Raw genomic sequence first — 20,845 nt, forward strand, 5'->3', positions numbered from 1 at the left:
GCAATTTGCAGCAACATACTGTTCGAGCTTATTGCTCGTACTATGTAGCAGCTTTCGTCAAGCGTTCCTCCTGTCTTGACAGTAGGTGCGCATATCTGACAGTTTTACTATAGTAGTAATATTTTAACATATATAGGCTAGGCTTTTATGCTTTTTTTATAGCATTATAAATAGTGTTTACACACTTTATTAGTAATAGTTCTTTAAGTAATATATAAAAAAAAGTAATAAAGACTTATTATTAAATTTAACTACTTTTTAGTAAGGTAGCACTCTTTTTACTCTCTTAAGACTTGCTTTAAAAGATAAAGATAACTAAGTTATGTTATAAGCTATATATGCTTTTTAATTATGTACAGCCTATTATAAGCGCATTTATAGGCAAGCAGCAGTCACTGCTGTCTCTGTAGGCGTCTTGTCTGCAGAGGAGGCGCCTGTCTCTATCAGCCCTGCAGGTCTATGTCTGCTGTCTACATTAGAGTTGTCTGCTATGTTATGTCTTATAACTACAGATATGTTGTTTTTATTAGCATATATACTATTAGATTCTTTGTTTTTACTTAATGTTACTATGTAGTATAATAATAGTAGCTAACCTAGTCTAGTACTTATAACTAAAAGCGCCTTTTTTTTATCTTTATTTATTAGAACTTTATTATATAAATAAGTATTATTTAATATTATTTCTTTAGCTATAAATATACAGTTATGTAGGGTTTAATTTAATAGTATATTATAGAAGCAGCGTAGGTCTTAGCTTACTAAGAGTAGAGTTAGAGGAGAACTAGTGCAGCTATATTAGATAGAGGATTATAGTAATAGTAAAGCATAAAAGAGTGTATTACTAACTAAGTAAAAGCATTTAGTACTAGATATTAAACTTAACTAAGCACTTAAAAACTAATTTTTATAGTTTTATTAAGCTAAGTAAGTTATAGTTATTAATTTAATCTTATATAACTATGTCTAGCTTATATGTAGAAGTAGCTACTGTATTTACATCTAACAGTAGATAAGCAGTAATGTAGAGAAGTATATAACACTACTTATTTTTTATTATTATATATATTTTTTCTTTTACTTTTTTTTTATTCTAGCGAAGGCTATAGTAGTAAAAAAGATGTTAACGTACTTTACAAGCGAGTTGCTTACACACCTAAGTTGCTTACTTTTGCTAAGACTCTACTATACTACTTTTCTTACACTAATGCATTCCTAACAACACTACTTAAATGTGTTAAAGAAATGTTAAATGTAGCTTACACTTTAGGCTTTTAAATAAAACATAACACTTTTTAAGCAACACGCTGCAGCTATTTATAGGGTTTTTTAAAAGATAGTAAGTAACTAACACGCTAGACAACTTTTTTAAGCTAATTATATAACGTACCTAACAGGTTGGCCGGCCACACGGGTTGGCCGGCCACTTTTGCCAAGCCCCCACTAAACTCTACCTATCTACATAATGCCTTAACAACAACACTAGATTAAATCTTCTAAAGAACGTTAGATACAGCTTACTCTTTAGGCTCTTAAACAAGACTTAAAACTCTCCTTAGAACGCGCTGTAGCTATTTATAATGTCTCTCACACAACACTAAGCAATTAACGCGCTAGACAGCCTTTATAAGCAAAATGCTAGCCTAAATTAAGGAATCTAACTAAGCTTAAAAAGAAAGTAGTTATTAAGTACATACTTAAGCTTATTACACGCAGATTTCCCCCTAGGCTTACAGCTATAGCTAATATAGCTAATTCCTTGCCTGTAGAGCGCAATCTAGGCTAGGTTAGCTTAAACTAGACTAGTATGTAGGTTAAGCACTGCCCTAAGTTTATAATAAAGTTTAATTGCAAGTATAATTATAAAAGAGCACTTTATAAGAATCTAGAGGTTATCTAGGGCTAGTTTCACCTAGTAGCTAACATAAAAGCTAAGTATAGTATCTAGAATAAAGACAGGTATAACTTTAACAAGTTAGGCTTTATAATAGGCTAGATATTAACTAGAGCAGTTGTTACAGCTTTAGAGAGACAAGAATAGCTAAAGGCAATACAGTAAAGTAATAAGAAGTAGACAACAGTTATCTAGGGCATTAATATAACAAGGTAGGCTATAAGATTATAAAGCTTTAAGCAGTAAATAAAGCTGCTACACAACATAGATTATATAAAAGGAAGCAGATTTAGGCAGAAAGGACTTTAATAGTTAAGAATAGGGCTTGTCTAACTGCTTTAAAGGAGTTTAGAGCGCGTAGTAATAGGAAGAAGCTAAAGACGCAGGTGCGCGCTAAAGGAGGTAAGCTAAGTTAAAGGCAATGCAGGCAGTGCAATTAGACTAGGCATAACTTACATATGTGTAAGTAAGTAGCAGAAGTAGACTCTAAATAATATCTTATGTTGTATTACTCTATACAGGGCTAAAGTAGGCTGTTTTGCGAGAGAATAGGGTGGTTTTAGTAGGGGCTTGGCAAAAGTGGCCGGCCAACCCGTGTGGCCGGCCAACCTGTTAGGTACGTTAGCTAACTTATAAAAGCTAGATAATAATAAGAAGTAAGTAATTATTTAGCACATACTTAAGCTAAATGCGCAAGGATTTCCCCTCTAGCTAGCAGCTATAGCTAATATAGCTAATTCTTTATATACTAAGCATAATATAAGCTATGTTAGCATAAACTAGCCTAATATATTTATTAAGTGTTACTTAAAGCTTAAAGTAAAGTTTAAGTGTAAGTATAACTATAAAAAAGCTTTTTATAAAGATCTTATAGTAATTTAAAGCTAGTTTAACTTTATAAAGAATATTAAAGCTAAGTATAGCATTTAAGATAATAACATATACAACTTTAATAAAATAAGGTTTATAATAGGCTAGATATTTACTAAAGCAGTTATTATAAGTTTAAAAAGATAAAGACAGCTAAAAGCAGTCTAGCTAGGTAACTAGAAGTAGACAACAGCTATTTAGAGCATTAATGCTAAAAAGTAGGCTATTTTACTTTTTATTATTTTTTAAAGTAGTAACTACCTTTTAAACTAGTATAAAAAGGAAATTTTACTTTAAAATTAAGTTATTATAATCTCTAAGCGCAGCTAGACTACTAATTAGCTTAGTCTAGACTAGTTAAAGCACTTTAATGCGCATATAAAAAAGTGTACTATTAGTAGCTACTATCTACTAGTTATTAACAGCTATAAAAGCTATAACTTACTTTATTTTTAGTAATACTATAAAAATAATAAAATTATTACTATTTATATACTTTTTTACTTATTACACTTTCTATAGCTACTTAATATAAGTTGTTTTACTTCTTTAAAAAAAGTGTATAAGCGCTAAGCTAAAAACCTTATATATAACTAGATTACTTATATTATAAAAATAAAGTTCTTACTATGCTTTAAAGTAGCCTATAATACTATAATTACTTTTAGTAATATTTAAGAAGAGTTTTAAGGCGCTAGATTAGTTTCTTTTAACTTATAATAAGTTATAATAGGCCTTAATATAAAGTTACACACTTTATTACTACTACTACTTATATATAATAAGCTTTAGTAGTTATAAACCTTAAGTAATACTTTAAAACTTAAGTTATAATTAATGCTTATAAAAATAAAAATTTAAAAGTATATACATAGTTTACTAACTTTTATAGTTAAAGTGTTTAAAAAAATTTTAAAAAGGGTAGTAATAATTATATATAAGCTAGTGTTAGTATAATAGAAAATTACTAAGCTTTAAGTAGCTAATAAAGCTACTATATAATATAAATTATATAAAAGAAAGTAGATTAAAGCAGAAAAAACTTTAATAATTTAAAAAGGCCTACACTTAATAGCTTTAAAAGAGTTTAAAGCGCGCAGTAATAGAAAGAAGGTAAAGAAGCAGGTGTAAGCTAAAGTAGGTAAGCTATTCTAAAGGCGCTGCAGATAGTGCAATTAGACTAGGCATAACACGCAAATGTATAAGTAAGAAGCAGAAGTAGTATCTAAATAATATTCTAGGCTATACTGTACTATATAGTGCTAGAGCGGGTTGTTATAGGCTATAATAGAGTTTGTTAGGGTGGGGTCTTGGCAAAAGTAAGCGACTCAGGTGTGTGAGCAACTCGCCTGTGAAGTACGTTAGCTAAATAACTACTAATAAAGTAAACTTAATAAATTACTTACTATACTAAAGGTTAATACTTAATGTAATTTTTTATAGTTTAAGAACTAAAAGTGTTTTATAGTAGTAATAATATATAGCGCACTATATTTAGCGTAATAGAATGTAGTAGTTATAGATGTTCTTAGAGGGGGAGTTTTTAAAGGGGGTTCTGTGTAGTGTGTAAAATTAGGGTATAGATAAGTTTTTTTTTGCATATGTTTAGATTTTTAATGCCTTTAAGCTATTTAGATTTTATTAAAAATAAGCTTAATTAAAACTTACTATAAATTTATATACTATATTAAATTTTAAAAGCTGTTAATAATAAACTTATTATACTATTATAAATTATAATATTATATTTAGCTTTTAAAGTAGGTTAATTTATAGAGAAAATTACAAAAGTCCCTTAGACAGCTAAGGAGAGAAACGCTACTAACAGGGGTTAGAAACTGCTAACCCCCAGGCCATACTCTATTTAGAGTAGCAATATGCATGGTGGTTTGTGCGTCCTCGGTTCTCTCCTTACGTCTGAGCTAGCTGAGATAATCTCTCGCTATACCAATGACAACACACTATCCAGAACCCAAGGATACCTTCAGTCCACTCGCTCCATAAACGAAATAAGTTAGAGTCCACAACTTCTTGCTTCACATTGAAATTGACATTAAATCCACCTCATTCACTTATCCCCGACGGCAGTGCAATTAGACTTCAGGTCCCTGAAGCAGTGTGTATACTCTTTCACTCTCTACCCATCATCAATGTCGATTGTGTCCCCGCCTCGGTTCTCTCACCGCTGAGAGGGTGTGCTTGACCTGAATGCTATCTCCTTCGTACTTAGCGATAACAATTAGTGGGGCTGGGTGCCATCCGTGGAGGCCAGCACCATTCCCATCGTAATCAACGGTAGGTATGAGTGTAGCAGAAATGGAATAAGCCGAATTAGCTAGAGGTTGTCAATCCAGGGACAAGCGAGCTAGGTGTTGTTGCTCTAGAATACTCGAAAGGGTGTCAGTTCAGTGACGAAGTCTGGTGGTTCGATTAAATGAAGGTAGGAACAGAAGCGAGTCGGCAAGGGTTACTTCGTAGAGCCCACAGCTCGACAAGACAGTGGTTAACGCCCCAGACCCTAGAAACCATGTTTAGACAGACTACAATTGTTAGTCCATGCAACCCCTTGTTAAGATATTACCATAAGCGCATACCTGAGCGGCGGGCAGGGTATGGCGCCGATGTATTGGTCTGGGAAGGTTTTTCCTTCGGTACGCAGAGACAGAGTGCCAATGCCCAGTACGGGGAGGGAGGACGACGACAGAAAGGTGCTCAAGGTCAATCAAGTAAATAGGAAGTGTGCCTTGATAGTGGGAGTACCCGGCGGCGTTGGTTTGGATCTTCGGATCAGGTGGGTTGCCATTACTGAGAAGCCAGCATTTAGAGAGAACGAGGCATTCGCAGAGAGACAAAGAGAGTGTGGTCGGAAACATGCAAAGAAGAGGCGATTGGCGGCATCTGCAGTCTTTGTCCAGCACCGATATCCCCCACCAAAGCCCTTGCTGTAGTCTGAATGTAGCGGGGTGAGGCCACGATGAGGCCTCCGAATGGCATGTGGTATGGTGCCCCACAGCTGGACGAACCTTTTGGTCAAGGTTCATTTCCTTCTGCTGACCATGGATGTTAGTATCTCCATTCTGCACGCGAAAGCAGAGTCAGCACAGTACACAACAAGTGAGCTAGCATAGGAAGGGGGATGGGTCAGCGTACTTGATAAAAATGATAAAAATAGGGAGTGGGAGCATGGACCCCTAGTAAGGGATAAAAATGGAAGTGGGGGGAATAGACCCCCCAGTAAGAGTAAATAAAGAAATAAGAATGGTGGATAGATAGGGGTGGGCTCGTCCAGCGCAACAAAGAGGTTGGTGGCTGAGAGAAGAAGAACGGCAAGGGAGGAAGGGGGAGGCGGACACAAGTAGGCTGAAATGTTGGCAGAGCAAGAGCTGGTATGAATGACATAATAGCCCTAGAGAGAAGCCACTCAACCTGCTAGAGCGGTTCGGGGTGGGGCAAGGGGGCAAGCATTGTTAGAATTCTGCCGTCTGGCCAATTGCAAGCGTAGTCTAGTTGAAACGTAGAGAAGGGCCTCCGGAATTGTTCGTCGGATTGGCTGTCTGTATTGGGGTGTTACGGCTCATGAAGTTTAAGGAGTGCCGGGCTGGGTGTAGCGAGACATAGAGTCCGAAAGGCCATGTTAGAGGCAGATAGAGGTCTGCAACCTGATTGCATGGAGATGAGCCTTCGCAACTGGCTGGGGATGGAGATTTTTTCCTCGTCGGTGAAAGAGAGGCCCGCTTGCTACAGCACACGCTCGCGTTACACCATCACTAGCACCCATCCACCATCTCCTCTCTACACTACCTTCCTGTCATGCCCAAGAAAGCTCTCCCCTGGGACAACGATGAAGCTTTACAGGCCATGCAGGAACGCGTACAGGTTGTCCTGACGCGTCAGAAAACCTGCGCATAGCCTTCAGGAGCGCATCGCCCGGACCCTAAGTTCCTAGTGGTGACGGCATAAGTTTGTTTTCTTCTCGTTCCATACATACTCGTAATCGGCACCCCACTGACTTCCCTTTTTCGCGAGCTCCTTCAGCGGTGCGTGGAAACGTCCAACCTAGAGCGGCGGCTAGAGCTCTCAGTCCCTGTGAGCAATTCCTATCTGCTGTCAGCGTGCGGGACCACTTGCTCTGTCACCAACAACAGCAATACCATGCCATGTTGGTTTCCAGTCTATAGGTACCGCCATGATGCTATATAGTCCGACTACCATGATACACCCTACTGTCTTGTTGGATAGTTAATATATGGCTGATTCTCTCGAAGGGGCTAGGAGAGGAGGTGGTTTGAACGAGACATCAAAGAAGGGCGGGCATAACGTAAACGCAGTCCACAATCGGTATATACGGATGTGTAACCTGCGTCAACCCCTAGGGCTCTTTCCGTCATCGAAACAAAAGCACCCCGCGCCTGGAGCCATTCGTAGTCAGGCCTTCCGATAGCCTCTTCATAACTCAGGTGCCCAGGGTAAACCCAAATCCATTGCCTGTAGCCCGAAGAGAGCGGCCACAACCTCAAAACGAGCGAACAGCATATCTTAACCTGCAGGGGTCGCGCTCCCAACAAAGCCGCTTTTTTGTAGAGCGCAGGCTGTGATTGACTCTAGTCGGAACAATGTCGATGTGGGGTAAATGTGGGGAGAGGTTGGTTGGATCGTCATATTTCCCTTTCTCTTTTGCATTTAGAGGCCAGGCAGCGATTTACTAATCAAGAGGGTACTAAATTGGCTCGCGGATATTAAAGAACGTTGAACAAATCTCCGGCATCTTAAGGATATTCAGAAGTTAGACTCTTTAATAGTTTCTTAACTTCTTGATTGCCTAAAGTAAAACTAAGTGGCCGCCTGGCTAGGCTCCAGCGCCCCCCGGGTAAGACTAGTATCTGTAAGATAGCAAACCTCTATCTCTCTCACAACGGAGTCAACACAAGTCAGGCGGTGATGGACCCCAGATCAGAGGAATCATCCGGAAGGAGGACCAAAAGGCGGGCGAATAGCCAATGGAGAACTGCTTAAGTAGATAGTAAAATGACGTAGTTGCTTATGCATAGTAGTAACCTAGAAGGGGATAGTGCCTTGTAGCTAGCCATGGTAATAGTCATTGAAAGAGATGTGCTGCTAAAATCCATGGGGCATCACCTCTCTTGTCCTGATATCCTACGATATCATCTAATATGCTCTTCTTTTCGAACTCTTCGCTTAAAATTCGAGAAGGCTGAAAGAATAGCCGCAATGTTGGGGAGAGGAAGAGCGGATATTCCTCTATCAAGCGGAATAATCTAAGGAGTTTGGTCTTCCCACGAGTCGACTTCTCCATCAACTACTCTGCGGCTGGGTCATTAGGAACGATACTCGCGACATCTCTCCAGTATCATCAATAAATCTCTGACGTCATAGCTATTTACAACTGTGGGCTTTGTAGGTACGGGCTGCTAGAATTTCATCTCCTCGGTGGTTGTTTAGTTCCTCATACCGAAGCGGTTTCCTGAAAATGGATAGATCACTTTTGATGTAACTCTATTGACAGACTACGTCACTTCGTATCTCTGGCATCATAGTGGGCTATAGCTATGATGATTGTATGCCTGGGTAGATTGAATTTCCATCTCCTCTTCGTCACTTCGCCCCTCACACCTAGACGACTACTAGATGATAGTACACCCGTCTTTTAATATAGCTCTTCCCAGGGCTTACGTTAGCCCTTACCTCTGGCGTCATAGTGGGTCACAACTCTGGGGTTTGTTGTACGGGTATATCGAATTCCATCTTGTCTTCGTCACTTGGTTCCTCATATACTACAGCAGCTTCCGGACGATGTATACATCCCACTTTTGATATATATATCTTCTGAGAACGGTAGAGATCATGAGAATTGGTGCCCATATGCTTACGTCGCCGTTTTAGGGGTAGCACAGCCGGTGACAGCAATGGGGTGTCTTTCTCGTGGGCAGATTGAATTCCATCTCGTCTTTATCGCTCGGTTCCTCACACCAAAGTGGCTCTGGAGGGTGGTACATCCCGCCTTAGATAATACTTGACTTTGGTTTTTGACCTTGATGTCTTAGACTCTTGATCGTCGTGCTTTGATCCCAGGCTAACATGGCAACTAGCACACAGCACTTAGCAGCTGTATTTAACACCCAATAGCTTCGGATAATGAATACATGAATGAGACAAACTTTAGATCAGCTCCCGAAACGCTATTCCTTATTATGATCTTGTCGAAATTACCCCTGTTAGACGGATTTCTAACAGATAGTCTTCACGTCGGACCTTTCTACAGTACGTACTGCTCGTGAGCATCGAAGCCCCAGAAGATGAACCAGCTTATCTTTGGATGGCATCCATTATGCCCCTTGTCTTCATTCTTTCTCAGCTGGGCTGCTCGCCAGAAAGTTAATCGGTTCCTACAAGTTAGAATTACGGGCTTAGCAGGGGCGAGGTTCAACCAACACTTCCGCTCTGCATGTGTTCCAACGTTTTTGAGGCAACGCTCAACCATTCATTTGTTATTACCTGGATCAAAGACCCAAGCCTCCCGTGTGAAGCTCTCCGTCTACCAGCCCTGACCAGGAAAATGTGGATCCCACTACAAGTCAGACTACCCTCCGTATCATGAACGCCTTCCGCTTCAGATCCTGCAAATATAGATGCACGTCTATGGGAACCAGTCATTTCCATGTCGTCATAACGCCGTATCCGAAATAAGGTTGTGGCATATCAGGAATGCGAGACATATCTCAACATAACCCAGCTGTTGTGGGCCTGGGCGCTCAGCCCTACGGCTTCGCGTATTCCTTGGTCCACTGGCGAGCCGTTTCAATAGCTGCCTTCTCGTCCTCTTTCCAGTGTTGGGCGACGTCGTTCGCAAGCGGGTCGTCTGGGTTCGGGGCCCCCAAGAGAGCTTGAATGGACAAAAGGATGGTCCGGATCTGGAGGGCAGGAGACCAGTTGCCTAAGGTTGTTAGCGAAAACGCTCCAGCAAACACTCAGGCGGTATTTGTACTCTTCAACACGTCCAAGCAGATACGGCCCAGCCTGTCAATATTTGGGTGGTAGATCTTGGTGAGGAAGCGGATCTTCGGTGGAGTCATGGGATAATCGTCCGGCAGGAAAAGCTCGAGCTTAAAGATGCCACCTGTTACGCGCAGAGTGATTAGCACCTGACGGCCGCTGTATCGGGACGGCTTGAATTACGAACCTTCGTATGGAGACTGGGAGGGACCGTGGATGACAACGTCGAAGTAGCGAAGGTTGTCCTCATGAGGAACGGCACTAATACCCTGCACTCTTTATCCACGCTGTGATCAGCTTCACCTGCTCACAAATGTCACGAGGCTAGAGGGAGGGACTTACGGCTCAGCCATCAGACGCTCGGTCTCCTTGATGATTCTTTTCGGGAGTGCCATCTTGCACACCGCAGCTGTTGTAGACTAGGTGGTATCGAGAAAATGATATCGAAACTGCTGGGGGTTCTCCAGGGAACCCAGAAGCAAAGGTCTAAGGCTTGGGACAAGTGTGGGGGTGGCTGTTGTCTTGTGCTCGTGAGAGTCGGGAGAAGGGAAGGTGGTAGAGGAGAGATTACAGGAGAGACTCTTGCTCTTGCTCACGAGAAGCACGAGAGGCAACGGTCCAGGCTGGATATGGACGCAGACGACAAGGCACTGACTAAAGAGTGTTGCTGGCGGCCTGGCGTCACGCAGGGTAGGGTGGTTGATTGGTAGGGAATCTTGGGAGGGCAGCACAACAGCTGCCGACCCCTCTGCTCCGCCCCGCCCGTGTCCCCGAGGATTCCGCCAGCCGTCGACATCGCTCCAAGACATCGCTCCACGACATCGACGACAAGACGGCCTCCTTCCGTGGAATTTAAAGCTATCTAACCTTTGCTTGCCGTCGGCGCAGCAGTACCAGGAGTATGAGTTGGTGACCTGGGCGTGCTTTGCATCTGTTGTCCAAGAAATGCTGCAGCAAGCCGAGTTTATCAATCCATCAATGTCTTTCAGCTGTTGAGGACGCCCTTTTGCTGTTGACTGAGGTGCTACCGCGCGTTCCATTGCCCCTGGGTGTTTTTCGCGCTCCTGTACTCTCCTACTGTCGTCCCGGAGGGAGTTTGAAGCCCACAGAAGCGGCGAACGACAGCCTTGGCGCGTCTTGCACGATACCCGAATCAACTGCCTCATCCATCCACCTTCCTCTCCTTCTTCCATTAACCACGTCCTCCACACCACCCTTGGCAGGCAGCACACCATAGCTGCTCCGTCTTAGTGTATACGACGGAAAGTGCCAGATTCGAGGCGCGACAAAGAAGGGCTCTTTTTGACCCTTTCCGTAAATCGCAGGAAGCGACCTATCACGTTCATCCTCCAGTGTTCATTGACCTGGAAGGCGCCATGATGCAGTAACGTGGTGCATTAAGTCAACATGACTTCTAGTGGGGATCGGCGAGTAGGCCCATCGTCCGCCTTTGAGAGTACCACGTTTGAGAGGGATGTTGATATCGATTTGAACGAAGATATCGGTGCAGCGTCCATCTCTCCAAGCGGACGTGACGTAGTCTTAGCTAGGTAAGCTTCCTTTTCCCCTCACAATCTAATGGCTTCATTGACGCCTCGCAGCCGGAATGGCCTCCAAATAATAGATCTCGACAACCCATATTCTCCACCGCGACATATTGTCAATCGGACCAGCTGGGATGTTGCAGATGTCCAATGGAGTCCCTTTGCTTCCAGGGCCGATTGGATTGCTTCTACTTGCAACCAGAAAGCACTAATATATAACCTCGGCATGAGTGTTACAGCTTCCAAAGCTCCTATCGAACATACTCTTCACGCGCACACACGTGCAATTACCGATATCAACTTCTCGGCTCACCATCCGGATCTACTAGCGACTTGTGCTGTTGACAGCTTCGTCTACACCTGGGATCTCCGAACCGATCGCAAAGTTGCAAGTTCCTTTTCTCAATTTCGATCTCAGGGCCCGATCACAAGCTTTGCGGACTTTAACGCAGGCGCTACCCAGGTCAAATGGAATCGGAAGGACGACAACATCATCGCCTCATCACATGACCGCTTCTTACGGATTTGGGACAGGCGGCATGGTGCGAAGCCGGTCATAACCATCGATGCCCACCTTACAAAGATATATGGAATCGATTGGCACCGGTCGGACGCAACCAAGATTCTTACGTGCTCCTTAGACAAAACCATCCGGCTCTGGGACCTTTCCGTTGTCAACTCGGACGCTACCCTCAACTACCCCTGTCGTGCAATACACACCGACTATCCGGTTTGGCGTGCGCGGCATACTCCATTCCCAAACGGTATCCTCGCGATGCCCCAGCGTGGAAGCGCCGCTCTTCATCTATATACCCATGCGGCAGGCGGTCCCGCAAACGTCCCAGTAACTACCCCGCCGGTACATCTATTCAAAGCTCATGACGACGATGCCCGTGTACAGGAGTTCTTGTGGCGGTCACGCGGAACACTGGACGATGGCATCGACAATCGCGAATTCCAGCTAGTTTCATGGGGCTCTGATCAACACCTTCATCTCCACAAAATCTCTCCGGATTTGCTATCCAATCTTGTAGGCTTCAGGAAAGGGGACAAATTGAAGGAGGGGCCTGCCATGACTCGAGTCGGCGCTCCATACGTTACCTACCGCGATGATCCTCCGATTACGCCACTGGCGCCGCGGCCAGATGTTACTGGCGATCGGCCTCAACCCCGAGGCGGTTTGAGCTCGCTCTTACGGAATGTTAGTCTAGCAGGCCGCATCACGACCTCATCCTTTCAGAATGGAGAGCGTTCTACCATGACTGCAGGGCGGGTGGGTCGGGATGGCACCTGTCGTGTCAAGACCCACATCCAATGGATGGATGGGGTCAAGGTCGGCGAACGGCAAGCGGATGCCAATGGCAACGCTTACGCAGCCCCTACCCTCCCACACGACCAGCACTCATGGACGGTTCGTAACGATCTCGCTACTGAGATCTCAAACGTTGGCAATCGGTACAGCAAAGTGACATTTGAAGATGTGGACATTGCTCGTCGCCGGATTACTGTGGCTTTCTACGGTCCTTGGGGAGAAGAGGAGACTACCGAAGAGAAGAAAGGCGAAAGGAAATTGGTCTATCTTCGGTTCATCATCAAGTTTCCGGACGCGTACCCCGGAATCGTAGAGCTTCCCGACGAGAATGGTGACTGTATCCAACAACCTCTCCCGATCGATATAGAATTCGAAAAGACTATCGCAGCTATCAGTGGGGACACAGCGAGGCATCTGAGGGAGGACATGCAATCGATCGCATATCACTACGCAATGCAGGGTCGTGAATCTCTCGAGGCTGTGATCTGTTTTGGCCTGGGCGAACGTAGTCTTGAGGAGAGTATGACTATACCCCAAGAGCCTGGAGATCCTAAAGGTCCTAGCATACCGAATCTAGAGGAAGTGGTGGAAGCGGAGAGCTCCAGTGAGGACGACGATGATGAGGGTATCGATCATGAAAATATGAACTCCTCTTTAACAAATACTAATATTCCTGTACCTGTTCAGTCTTCTATTCGTTTCGCAACATCCGGCTCTCTAGTAGTGGTCCGGCTCCCGTATACGAACGGACACTTGTCACAAACCGCACCGATTCGGTTAACAAACCTTCCGCGCCGAGCACTGACGAGGAATGAGATCTTCGAATCTTTCGGCCGGTTTACAACTTCCCACGGTAATCATGGCCATGATTCTGAAGATGATTCCGATTCTGCCGTTGGTTCTCTAGGATCCTGGGAATCTTCTTCTTCGCCTTCTTCATCCTCTGGCTCGGATAATGAAGCAGGCGCACCTCTTGGGAGGTTCCAACCCCCCATGGCTTGGCAAAAGGCCACCCTACGGTTTCAAACGAGGGCTTCTGTACCATCGTCTGGGAGCGCTGCGAAGCCAATCCAATCGACCGGGAAGTCAGTGGTGTCAATCCTGAGTTCTGCGGTGGAGGAGTTTGTCCCTAGCAAACGATGTCTTGCTGAAGAATATGAAGTATTTGGCGATGGGCCTAGTGTTTGCGTTCATAATGCGGCAGTCGCGAGGAGGCATGGCTTTGAAGATTTGGCAGATGTCTGGGAGCTTTGCAGACTCATACTGAATAATGAAGTCCCCTTGGAAATTCTCCCGCAACAACATAGACGGGAACAGGTGTTAGTATTGGCCAGACGAGCACTGGTAAGAATTAAGCGTAAGGACAGTGGCCTGGACCTCCAATTCGATGAGGCAGATACCGTCACGAACCCCAAGTTAAAAGGGAGAATTAAATGGGGGCATCACTCAGTTGTTTCCTGGCTTATCCCTGCGATCTTCGATCATTTCGAGCGAACGGCTGACATTCAAATGCTAGCGATGCTGTCGTGCATTTTCTCAGAGCCGGCGGCCCGTGAAGGAGTCACCAGCGCAATGGCCAAGATGCGGCAGTCGAGTCTACCCATGTCGATGGAGGCCCCGGCGTTTTCACTGGACTATTTTTCTTCGGCGGACGCAGCGTGGAGCTTGTTTAAACCAACGCTCTCCTTTCCATCGACGCCTGTGTATTCACGGTATGCGACACCAGTGAATGAATTCGGTTGGCACCGGCTCACAAAGAACCTCGACACGTATGGATCACATGGTTCCTCGAATGGTCCCTGGGGTATTGATGTCCTTTTCCCATCTGAGCCCGTAACACCGTACTCAACGGGCGACACTCCGCCAAATCTTTCACGGGTGCCCATGCTGCGGTCCATCCCGAGCCACACACCCTACTCGACGTCGCCGGAGCAACCGCAAATAGTGAAGAAATCCACGTCCACGAACTTCGCTAGTGCATTTGCTTCGTTGTCACGGCCGTTCCAAAATGCGGTTCCATCATCGCCTCCAGTGAAGAGTCGAAACGAAGGTGATTTATCGACGTCAGCGCCAACCAGCGGAGTCACTTGGGGCACAACAACGTTCTATAGTAGCGGCAGCAACGAGCAGCGGAATTCCGGGCCTTCACGTACGACGAAACACGGAAAACGTGCCAGCTTCGGTCAAGCGGATCAGGTCAATGTCGACTATTACTCTGACTCTGACTCAGAGTACAACGATGTTAGACCTACCCATGACAGCGCATCAGAGTATACAGCACCCCTCACACTACGGGATGAAGAGGACGATGGTATGAGCATCAAAGTATCTCTCAAGAACCAAGACAAATTCGACGATGAAGCGTGCGTGAGCGCCCCTCTCCTCGATCTAACCAAAGGATGGTTATATCGCGCGTGGCGAGATCAATACGCCGAAATGCTCAGTTGCTGGGGCATCATCACCAAACGAGCCGAAGTCCTCAAATTCAACGGATTGATATCATACTTCCCACCGGATTCCGGCTGTTCCTCGAAAGCCGGATCCATGCACCTTGCATTGAAAGGCGCGGAAGGAGATCACCACTCTGGCCAAAATTCGGCGCCAATGTCCCGGAGTTCTACGCTTGCACCGCCACATGGGAATTCGCAGTTCGGTCGTTCGCAGCCTGCATCTCCAAGGAGTTTTTGGTTTAATCCAGAAGCTGTTGAATTCCAGCCTAAGATGAGTATGCAGTCACCGAACCTGGGAAATGAACCGGATATGCCGATTCCGCCAGATGTGTTTCTTGGCTCGGAACAATACCTGCGTCTCTCGATCCCCGAGCCCGTGGACAAGGATAGCGGGGAGGCTAGCGGGTTTCCCACATTAAGCTTCGATGGGGCGGCGGAGAGTAAACTTAAACCACAGCAATTTCAGCAGCAGCAGCAACAACAGCAACAACAACAACAACAACAACCAAGCTTCAACCGCTCAATCTCAAACATCTCCCGCGTCGGTGCAGCGAGTCGGGAGAAGAACAACAGCAACAAGAAAACTGTCGTCTATTCCTGCAGTATATGCTGGATCCGCGTCTCCGGCCGCTTCTACCTCTGTCCCGGATGCGGCCACATTGCGCATTTCGAATGCCTTCCACCTCTCAAATCCATCTCCCGCGCCAACTCCTCCTTCGACTGGGGCATCGATGACACTGTTAGTGATAGTGAGTGTGTTGTCGGCTGTGGCTGTGGCTGCGGGCTTGACGATGGCGGCGATGACGATGGTGATAGGAGTGCGGAAGGAGAGGGGGAGTATAGAGGAGGGTGGAGTGAGCGTGGGGGATGGATGCCTGTGTTCGAGGATCCGATGAGTAGGAGGCAGAGTGCGGTGCCTGTGGAGAATGAGAGAAAGGAACTGTATGGGTATGAAGGGGGTTATGGGGATGGGATAGGGGTGTGGAGGGACGATGTTGGAGTTAAAATTGGGGAGAAGGGGAAGAGGAGGCGGAGGTTTGAGGAGGGGATTACTTAGAGGGGACGGACATGATTATTATTTTAGGGTGGGGGTGATTTAGGAGGGGGATATTTAATATTTGGAAGGATATAGGCTTCTATTATTTGAGGTTACGGGATGGTTATTTAGGAGCGGAGATATTGGTTAATAGGTTAATATTCGAGCTCACGGTATTTTTCTTTAATGGGGGAGGAGGGATATGATTTTTATGGAGTTTGAGGATAGGGAGAAGGACGTATGGGAGATCCTAATACCATGTATTCAACAACTGTGTAAGTTTGTACGATATATAATGCTTCTGTAGATACAGTACCTTCGCAGCGCTATCTTTTGTAATACATATCTTCACTTATGGGACCAACTTGCTTTCATGTTGACGTCGGATTCCTGAAAGTCCACACATCCTCAATACGAACGTCTTTTAACATATTACCCGGCGTATCCCTCCCCCGGATACAAGGCCTCCCAAAGAGGGCCGCTTCCTAACCCTTAATACGGCTTTCTATGCATACCGATTCACATCAAGGCTGAAGTGCGCTGGGACGACAAGGCTGAATTCTGAGACTAGTCATCGGAACTAAAGATTGTAGTGCAAATAGGTGGGCAAGGGGTTCATCAATTAGTTTGAATACTCATTGGCTCTAGAAATTGCGGTTCACAGAATATTAGGGACAGTCCTCATGTTTCTGCTCAAATACAACCTAAATCTTCCTTGTCTATGAGATCTCGAAGCTAGAGATTCGAAGGCATGTCGAGTCCGGTCGTAGGGATTAGAAATTGCAGTACACTTCGGATATCTATGCTAAACTCTCGATCATCCCAATCTTGGAAACTGGGGCGCTGCCAGGCGCCACCGAGGAACAAATATTTCATGGCGTCTATGCATATCCAGAAAAATTTGACTACTTCAGTGAACGATACTCCCATCTCTATATAATATCTTTCTAGACCATGGAACGTAAATTATCTTGTGTGGGGGCGGCATGGTTAGTAGTTTCCCGAAAATGGCATCCTTGTAACTGTTGCAGCCTATATATTCTGAGCTCCCGCCTTCGCTTGCACTTGCCAACGGATTTAACCTACGCACGATCCCATTTCTCCTCTATCGTTCTCCCAAATGGATGATTTACTTGTTGCTCGATTGAAGGCCCAGAATTCCCAGATCTCCCGTTTTCATAGCCTCAGCGGCTCTCCGGCGCTGTCTTTAGGAGTGTTCCATCAGGGCAAAGTTATTCATACCGCACATTTCGGTCGCAAAGATGTCTCTAAGTCGAGTCCGCCCAACGATGACTCTGTGTACTACGTAGCATCAATGCTTAAAATACTAACCGTCTCTACGGTTGCAAAACTCGTGCATGACGGGATACTTGGCTGGGATGTACCCGTGCGGGAGTATCTACCAGGATTCAATCGAGAAGATGACATCGGACGGCTGACAACGTTGAGAGATCTGATTGCAAACCGAACCGGTTTGGCTGTCGCCGCTTTCTTTTGGACTCAACAGAACGGCGAGCTTCTGCTTGGGAAAAACGAAATGGTGCATATGGCGTGCCATCTTAAAGCAGTTAAACCTTTTCGAGCATCCTTCCTATACTCTCAATGGAACTACATCTTGGTTCAGATCATCATTGAGACAGTTACCGGGAAACCATTTGGGACACTCATCCAGGAAACCATGATCACCCCGCTTGGGCTCAAGAATACCACTTTCAGTATCCCTCATGGAGAAAATGTGGTCGCTCCACATGCTGTTCGTGACAACGGCACTGCAGCAAAGATTGAGATCAATCCTTGGACGGATGAATCCGGTATCACTGCCGGCGCTGGCGGGAAAGCTTCACTCAATGACTTGCTCACCATCTACATCGAGCTCCTTTCTGCGCACAGTCACCAAAGCTCCCATAATGTGAACACCACGCCAGGGTCGCCCTTTACTCATATGAGGACAATCTTCGAACCCCAAATCAAGGCTCGTAGTTCAGGTTTCGGCAACCAAGACTACTGCCTTGGATTGTACCGAACGAAACTACCTGGGAACCTCAGCATCGCAAGCTGGAATCTCCCCCTTTTTGGCGACAAGATTCCAATATTTGGTGAAACTCTAATAGGCGTCGAGGTTTATCACCACACTATGAGTATTCCTGGGTTTCTGGGCTCTATGTTCCTCGTTCCACGATCAAACAGCGGCGTCATTGTTCTCACCAACGCGACGCCCAAACTAGACGCAACCGACCTATCCGCTCAGTGTCTTCTTGGAGTACTCCTGGGCGAGCCTCGCCCTAATCTCGTTCGTATGGCAGAGATGGGTCAGAAAATGAGCTTGGCCATCTACCGGCAGATCGCATCCTCTTTAGAGCAAAGCCGGACTTTGAAACCACCTTCTTTACCGCTTCAAATGTATGCAGGTGTCTATACAAACTCGGCGGGAAACTTCTTTCTCAAGGTCGATACGACACAGAGAGGGCTGCACATCACAGTCCAGAACAAGGCTCGGGTTGCATACGACCTTTTCCCGTATGACGGGAATGTATTCTACTGGCCGGTTAGCCGTGAAAGAGAGTTGTGCGAGAAAGCCATGTGGCCACACCTTCTTCCTGCATTCCATATTATTACGTTTGGAGTGAATGAAGGTGGTGTGGATTGCTTGAGGTGGCACCATGATCCCTTGGACGGGCCGGAAGTCTTTGCAAAAGATACAAGAAGGTCAAGACTGTAGTGAGAAGATCTACAGAATTTCCCCCCAGGGTATATAACAGGAACCAATAGGTATCAACACTGAGGCAAATCAGTGAAGAATTTGAATGCGTGTACCTTCAAGTGGGGTATGATCAGTCCTCGCGCCATTGGAGGGCGTAGAGTGTCTCCTGCCCCATCATTGTGCCACAAGCCGGACTTCGACAACTCAATGGTTTCCGCATCCGACATGTAACAGTGCCCAATTGAGTGCATTCGCGTGGGCTCAGTCTTGGCTTCTTTATTTCTCCGTCAATGGTTGTCACCCTACAGTCTCGCCGCGCTGAGCGACAACCCTCCGTCGATCACAACTGTGGCCCCGGTCATGTAGCTTGCCCCAGGACTACATATGTGGACTATTGTATTAGCAATCTCATCTGTGCTAGCCAGGCGGTGGAGTGGAGTTCGGTCAATGAGTAGCTGCCTGAAATGAGGCAAACGGTCAATTGTCGAAGTCAACATGGGAGTATCAGTGCCGCCGGGAAGGACAACATTCACCCGAATTAGATCCTTCGCAAGGTCTAGCGCTGCAACTTTGGTAGCAGCAACAATGGCATGCTTAGCCGTTACGTACGACATGTTACCAGCGTTGGCCATGATTGAGTTGACAGACCCGAGGTTCACAATTGAGCCGCGACCAAGAAGTCTCTCTGGATGGCGACTTGTGCGCCGCGTCTCGGGAATGAACGAGGTGGGTTCCTGGGATTGCATTGCTTTAGAGACAGCTTTCATGCAATTGACGGTCCCGTAGAGATTGATGCGAACTACACGGTCAAAGTGCTTCGTATTGAGGTCTGATATCGGGAAGCTAGACATATTTGGGGCCTGTCAACAGTTAGTAGGACTCAGAGGTGCGGTCCAGAATTAACTTACACCAGCACAGTTGACAAAATAGTCGATTCTGCCCCCAAGTGCCTTTACTGCTATATCGACCATGTTTTGCACACTGTCTTCGTCCACTACATCCACCTTGATGCTGAAACTCTGATAGGCGGGATTTACAGCATATTCCTTGCTTTGCTCGGCTGCCTTCTGCGCGTTATTCTCATTGATGTCTGCGATAGCAACGGCCTTGCAACCGGCTTCCGCGAACGCGAACGCAGTCTCCTGGCCAATACCGCTTCCTCCCTAGATAGGCGATCAGTTGACAATTTTAATAGGTACCAATTTTAACGTACACCGACGACAAGGGCTGTGCCGGTGAGAGGCATAATGTCCGAGTCGGGGGTATTCTGTTTGAAGGTGTTGGTGAAAAGGCATGTGAGAGGGCGAGGGATTCACGCGGTTAATATGAAATTTTGCTTAACGGCGATTGTGTAACAATAAGCGACTGTATGTGCTAGGTGAACAAGGGCCGAGCCGCTATGATACTGTTAGATGGGTTGATGATGGCGAGATTCCAGAAGGATGGACCACAGCGCTGGGTTATTCGGCTTATGAGAGGATCCAAAACATTAATATCACTTGCGTCGGCTTCGTTGCCTCTTTCATGTTGTAAGCTGTCCATTCGACAGGGTTAGACTGACTTCGATGCGTCGTGCCAAGGTTTACATAGCAATTGGTGTTCTTCGGTCCTGGTAGCCCTATCGTTGGACGAATGGATTTGACATAAAACGGCTCCAATTCGCTTTCCTTAGCGTGATGCTTAGGAGGGCTCTAAGGGAGTTTAGTAGGCATGTTAGATCAATAATCCGTGCCTCATCATCCCCAACGCCACACAGGTCTCTCGCACACTGTTGCAACACTATAGATTTAATTTGCGCTGATTTGCACCAGCTTTATCTCCGAGGCCTGATTATTGTCTAGACTGACGTTTAGCCTAGATGCAACTGTGACATTACAGTATTCACACCAGCAACATCTGACTATCAACCCATCATTCCTATTCGGGTTAGCAGGCGGACTAACTCTAACGAGGCCCTGTCGGAGTGGACAGTATAACCGTACGATCGCTGCCTCCACCGCACTAGCACAGCCGTCTCGACAACACCG

General features: G+C 45.7%; 5 protein-coding genes across 5 annotated transcripts; 3 read left to right on the forward strand and 2 right to left on the reverse strand.

The window, feature by feature from the left end:
* Window positions 1-4,641: 4,641 nt before the first annotated feature.
* BDR25DRAFT_360105 (uncharacterized protein) lies at window positions 4,642-7,758 on the forward strand (the record flags this gene model as incomplete). The annotated part of the gene is made up of 25 exons (XM_033696195.1): window positions 4,642-4,679; window positions 4,742-4,925; window positions 4,957-5,006; window positions 5,037-5,063; window positions 5,126-5,180; window positions 5,209-5,266; window positions 5,339-5,621; window positions 5,680-5,711; window positions 5,744-5,799; window positions 5,832-5,878; window positions 5,910-5,998; window positions 6,054-6,150; window positions 6,219-6,278; window positions 6,347-6,482; window positions 6,536-6,653; window positions 6,704-6,801; window positions 6,856-6,927; window positions 6,965-6,989; window positions 7,030-7,091; window positions 7,138-7,221; window positions 7,256-7,341; window positions 7,370-7,385; window positions 7,449-7,509; window positions 7,622-7,631; window positions 7,683-7,758. The coding sequence occupies 25 exons, from the start codon at window positions 4,642-4,644 to the stop codon at window positions 7,756-7,758; spliced, it is 1,920 nt and encodes a 639-aa protein (XP_033542786.1).
* A 1,677-nt stretch (window positions 7,759-9,435) lies between these two features.
* Window positions 9,436-10,268, reverse strand: BDR25DRAFT_81410 (putative ubiquitin-conjugating enzyme E2). The gene is made up of 4 exons (XM_033699089.1): window positions 10,118-10,268; window positions 9,963-10,051; window positions 9,768-9,899; window positions 9,436-9,716 (listed from the first exon to the last, which is right to left on the reverse strand). Exons 1-4 carry the CDS (start codon window positions 10,168-10,170, stop codon window positions 9,541-9,543), a joined length of 450 nt encoding a protein of 149 aa, XP_033542787.1. The 5' UTR covers window positions 10,171-10,268; the 3' UTR covers window positions 9,436-9,540.
* Window positions 10,269-11,182: 914 nt separating this feature from the next.
* Window positions 11,183-16,138, forward strand: BDR25DRAFT_238582 (uncharacterized protein; the record flags this gene model as incomplete). Its single annotated transcript, XM_033685642.1, has 2 exons — window positions 11,183-11,325; window positions 11,377-16,138. 2 exons carry the CDS (start codon window positions 11,183-11,185, stop codon window positions 16,136-16,138), a joined length of 4,905 nt encoding a protein of 1,634 aa, XP_033542788.1.
* A 1,099-nt stretch (window positions 16,139-17,237) lies between these two features.
* BDR25DRAFT_378184 (beta-lactamase/transpeptidase-like protein) lies at window positions 17,238-19,234 on the forward strand (the record flags this gene model as incomplete). Its single annotated transcript, XM_033697528.1, has 2 exons — window positions 17,238-18,102; window positions 18,229-19,234. 2 exons carry the CDS (start codon window positions 17,238-17,240, stop codon window positions 18,834-18,836), a joined length of 1,473 nt encoding a protein of 490 aa, XP_033542789.1. The 3' UTR covers window positions 18,837-19,234.
* Window positions 19,121-20,081, reverse strand: BDR25DRAFT_294557 (NAD(P)-binding protein; the record flags this gene model as incomplete). The annotated part of the gene is made up of 3 exons (XM_033688786.1): window positions 20,032-20,081; window positions 19,727-19,981; window positions 19,121-19,678 (listed from the first exon to the last, which is right to left on the reverse strand). The coding sequence occupies exons 1-3, from the start codon at window positions 20,062-20,064 to the stop codon at window positions 19,121-19,123; spliced, it is 846 nt and encodes a 281-aa protein (XP_033542790.1). The 5' UTR covers window positions 20,065-20,081.
* Between the last annotated feature and the right edge of the window lie 764 nt (window positions 20,082-20,845).

This window comes from Lindgomyces ingoldianus (genome assembly GCF_010093535.1).
Source record: "Lindgomyces ingoldianus strain ATCC 200398 unplaced genomic scaffold BDR25scaffold_36, whole genome shotgun sequence".
Taxonomy (NCBI): Eukaryota; Fungi; Ascomycota; class Dothideomycetes; order Pleosporales; family Lindgomycetaceae; genus Lindgomyces; species Lindgomyces ingoldianus.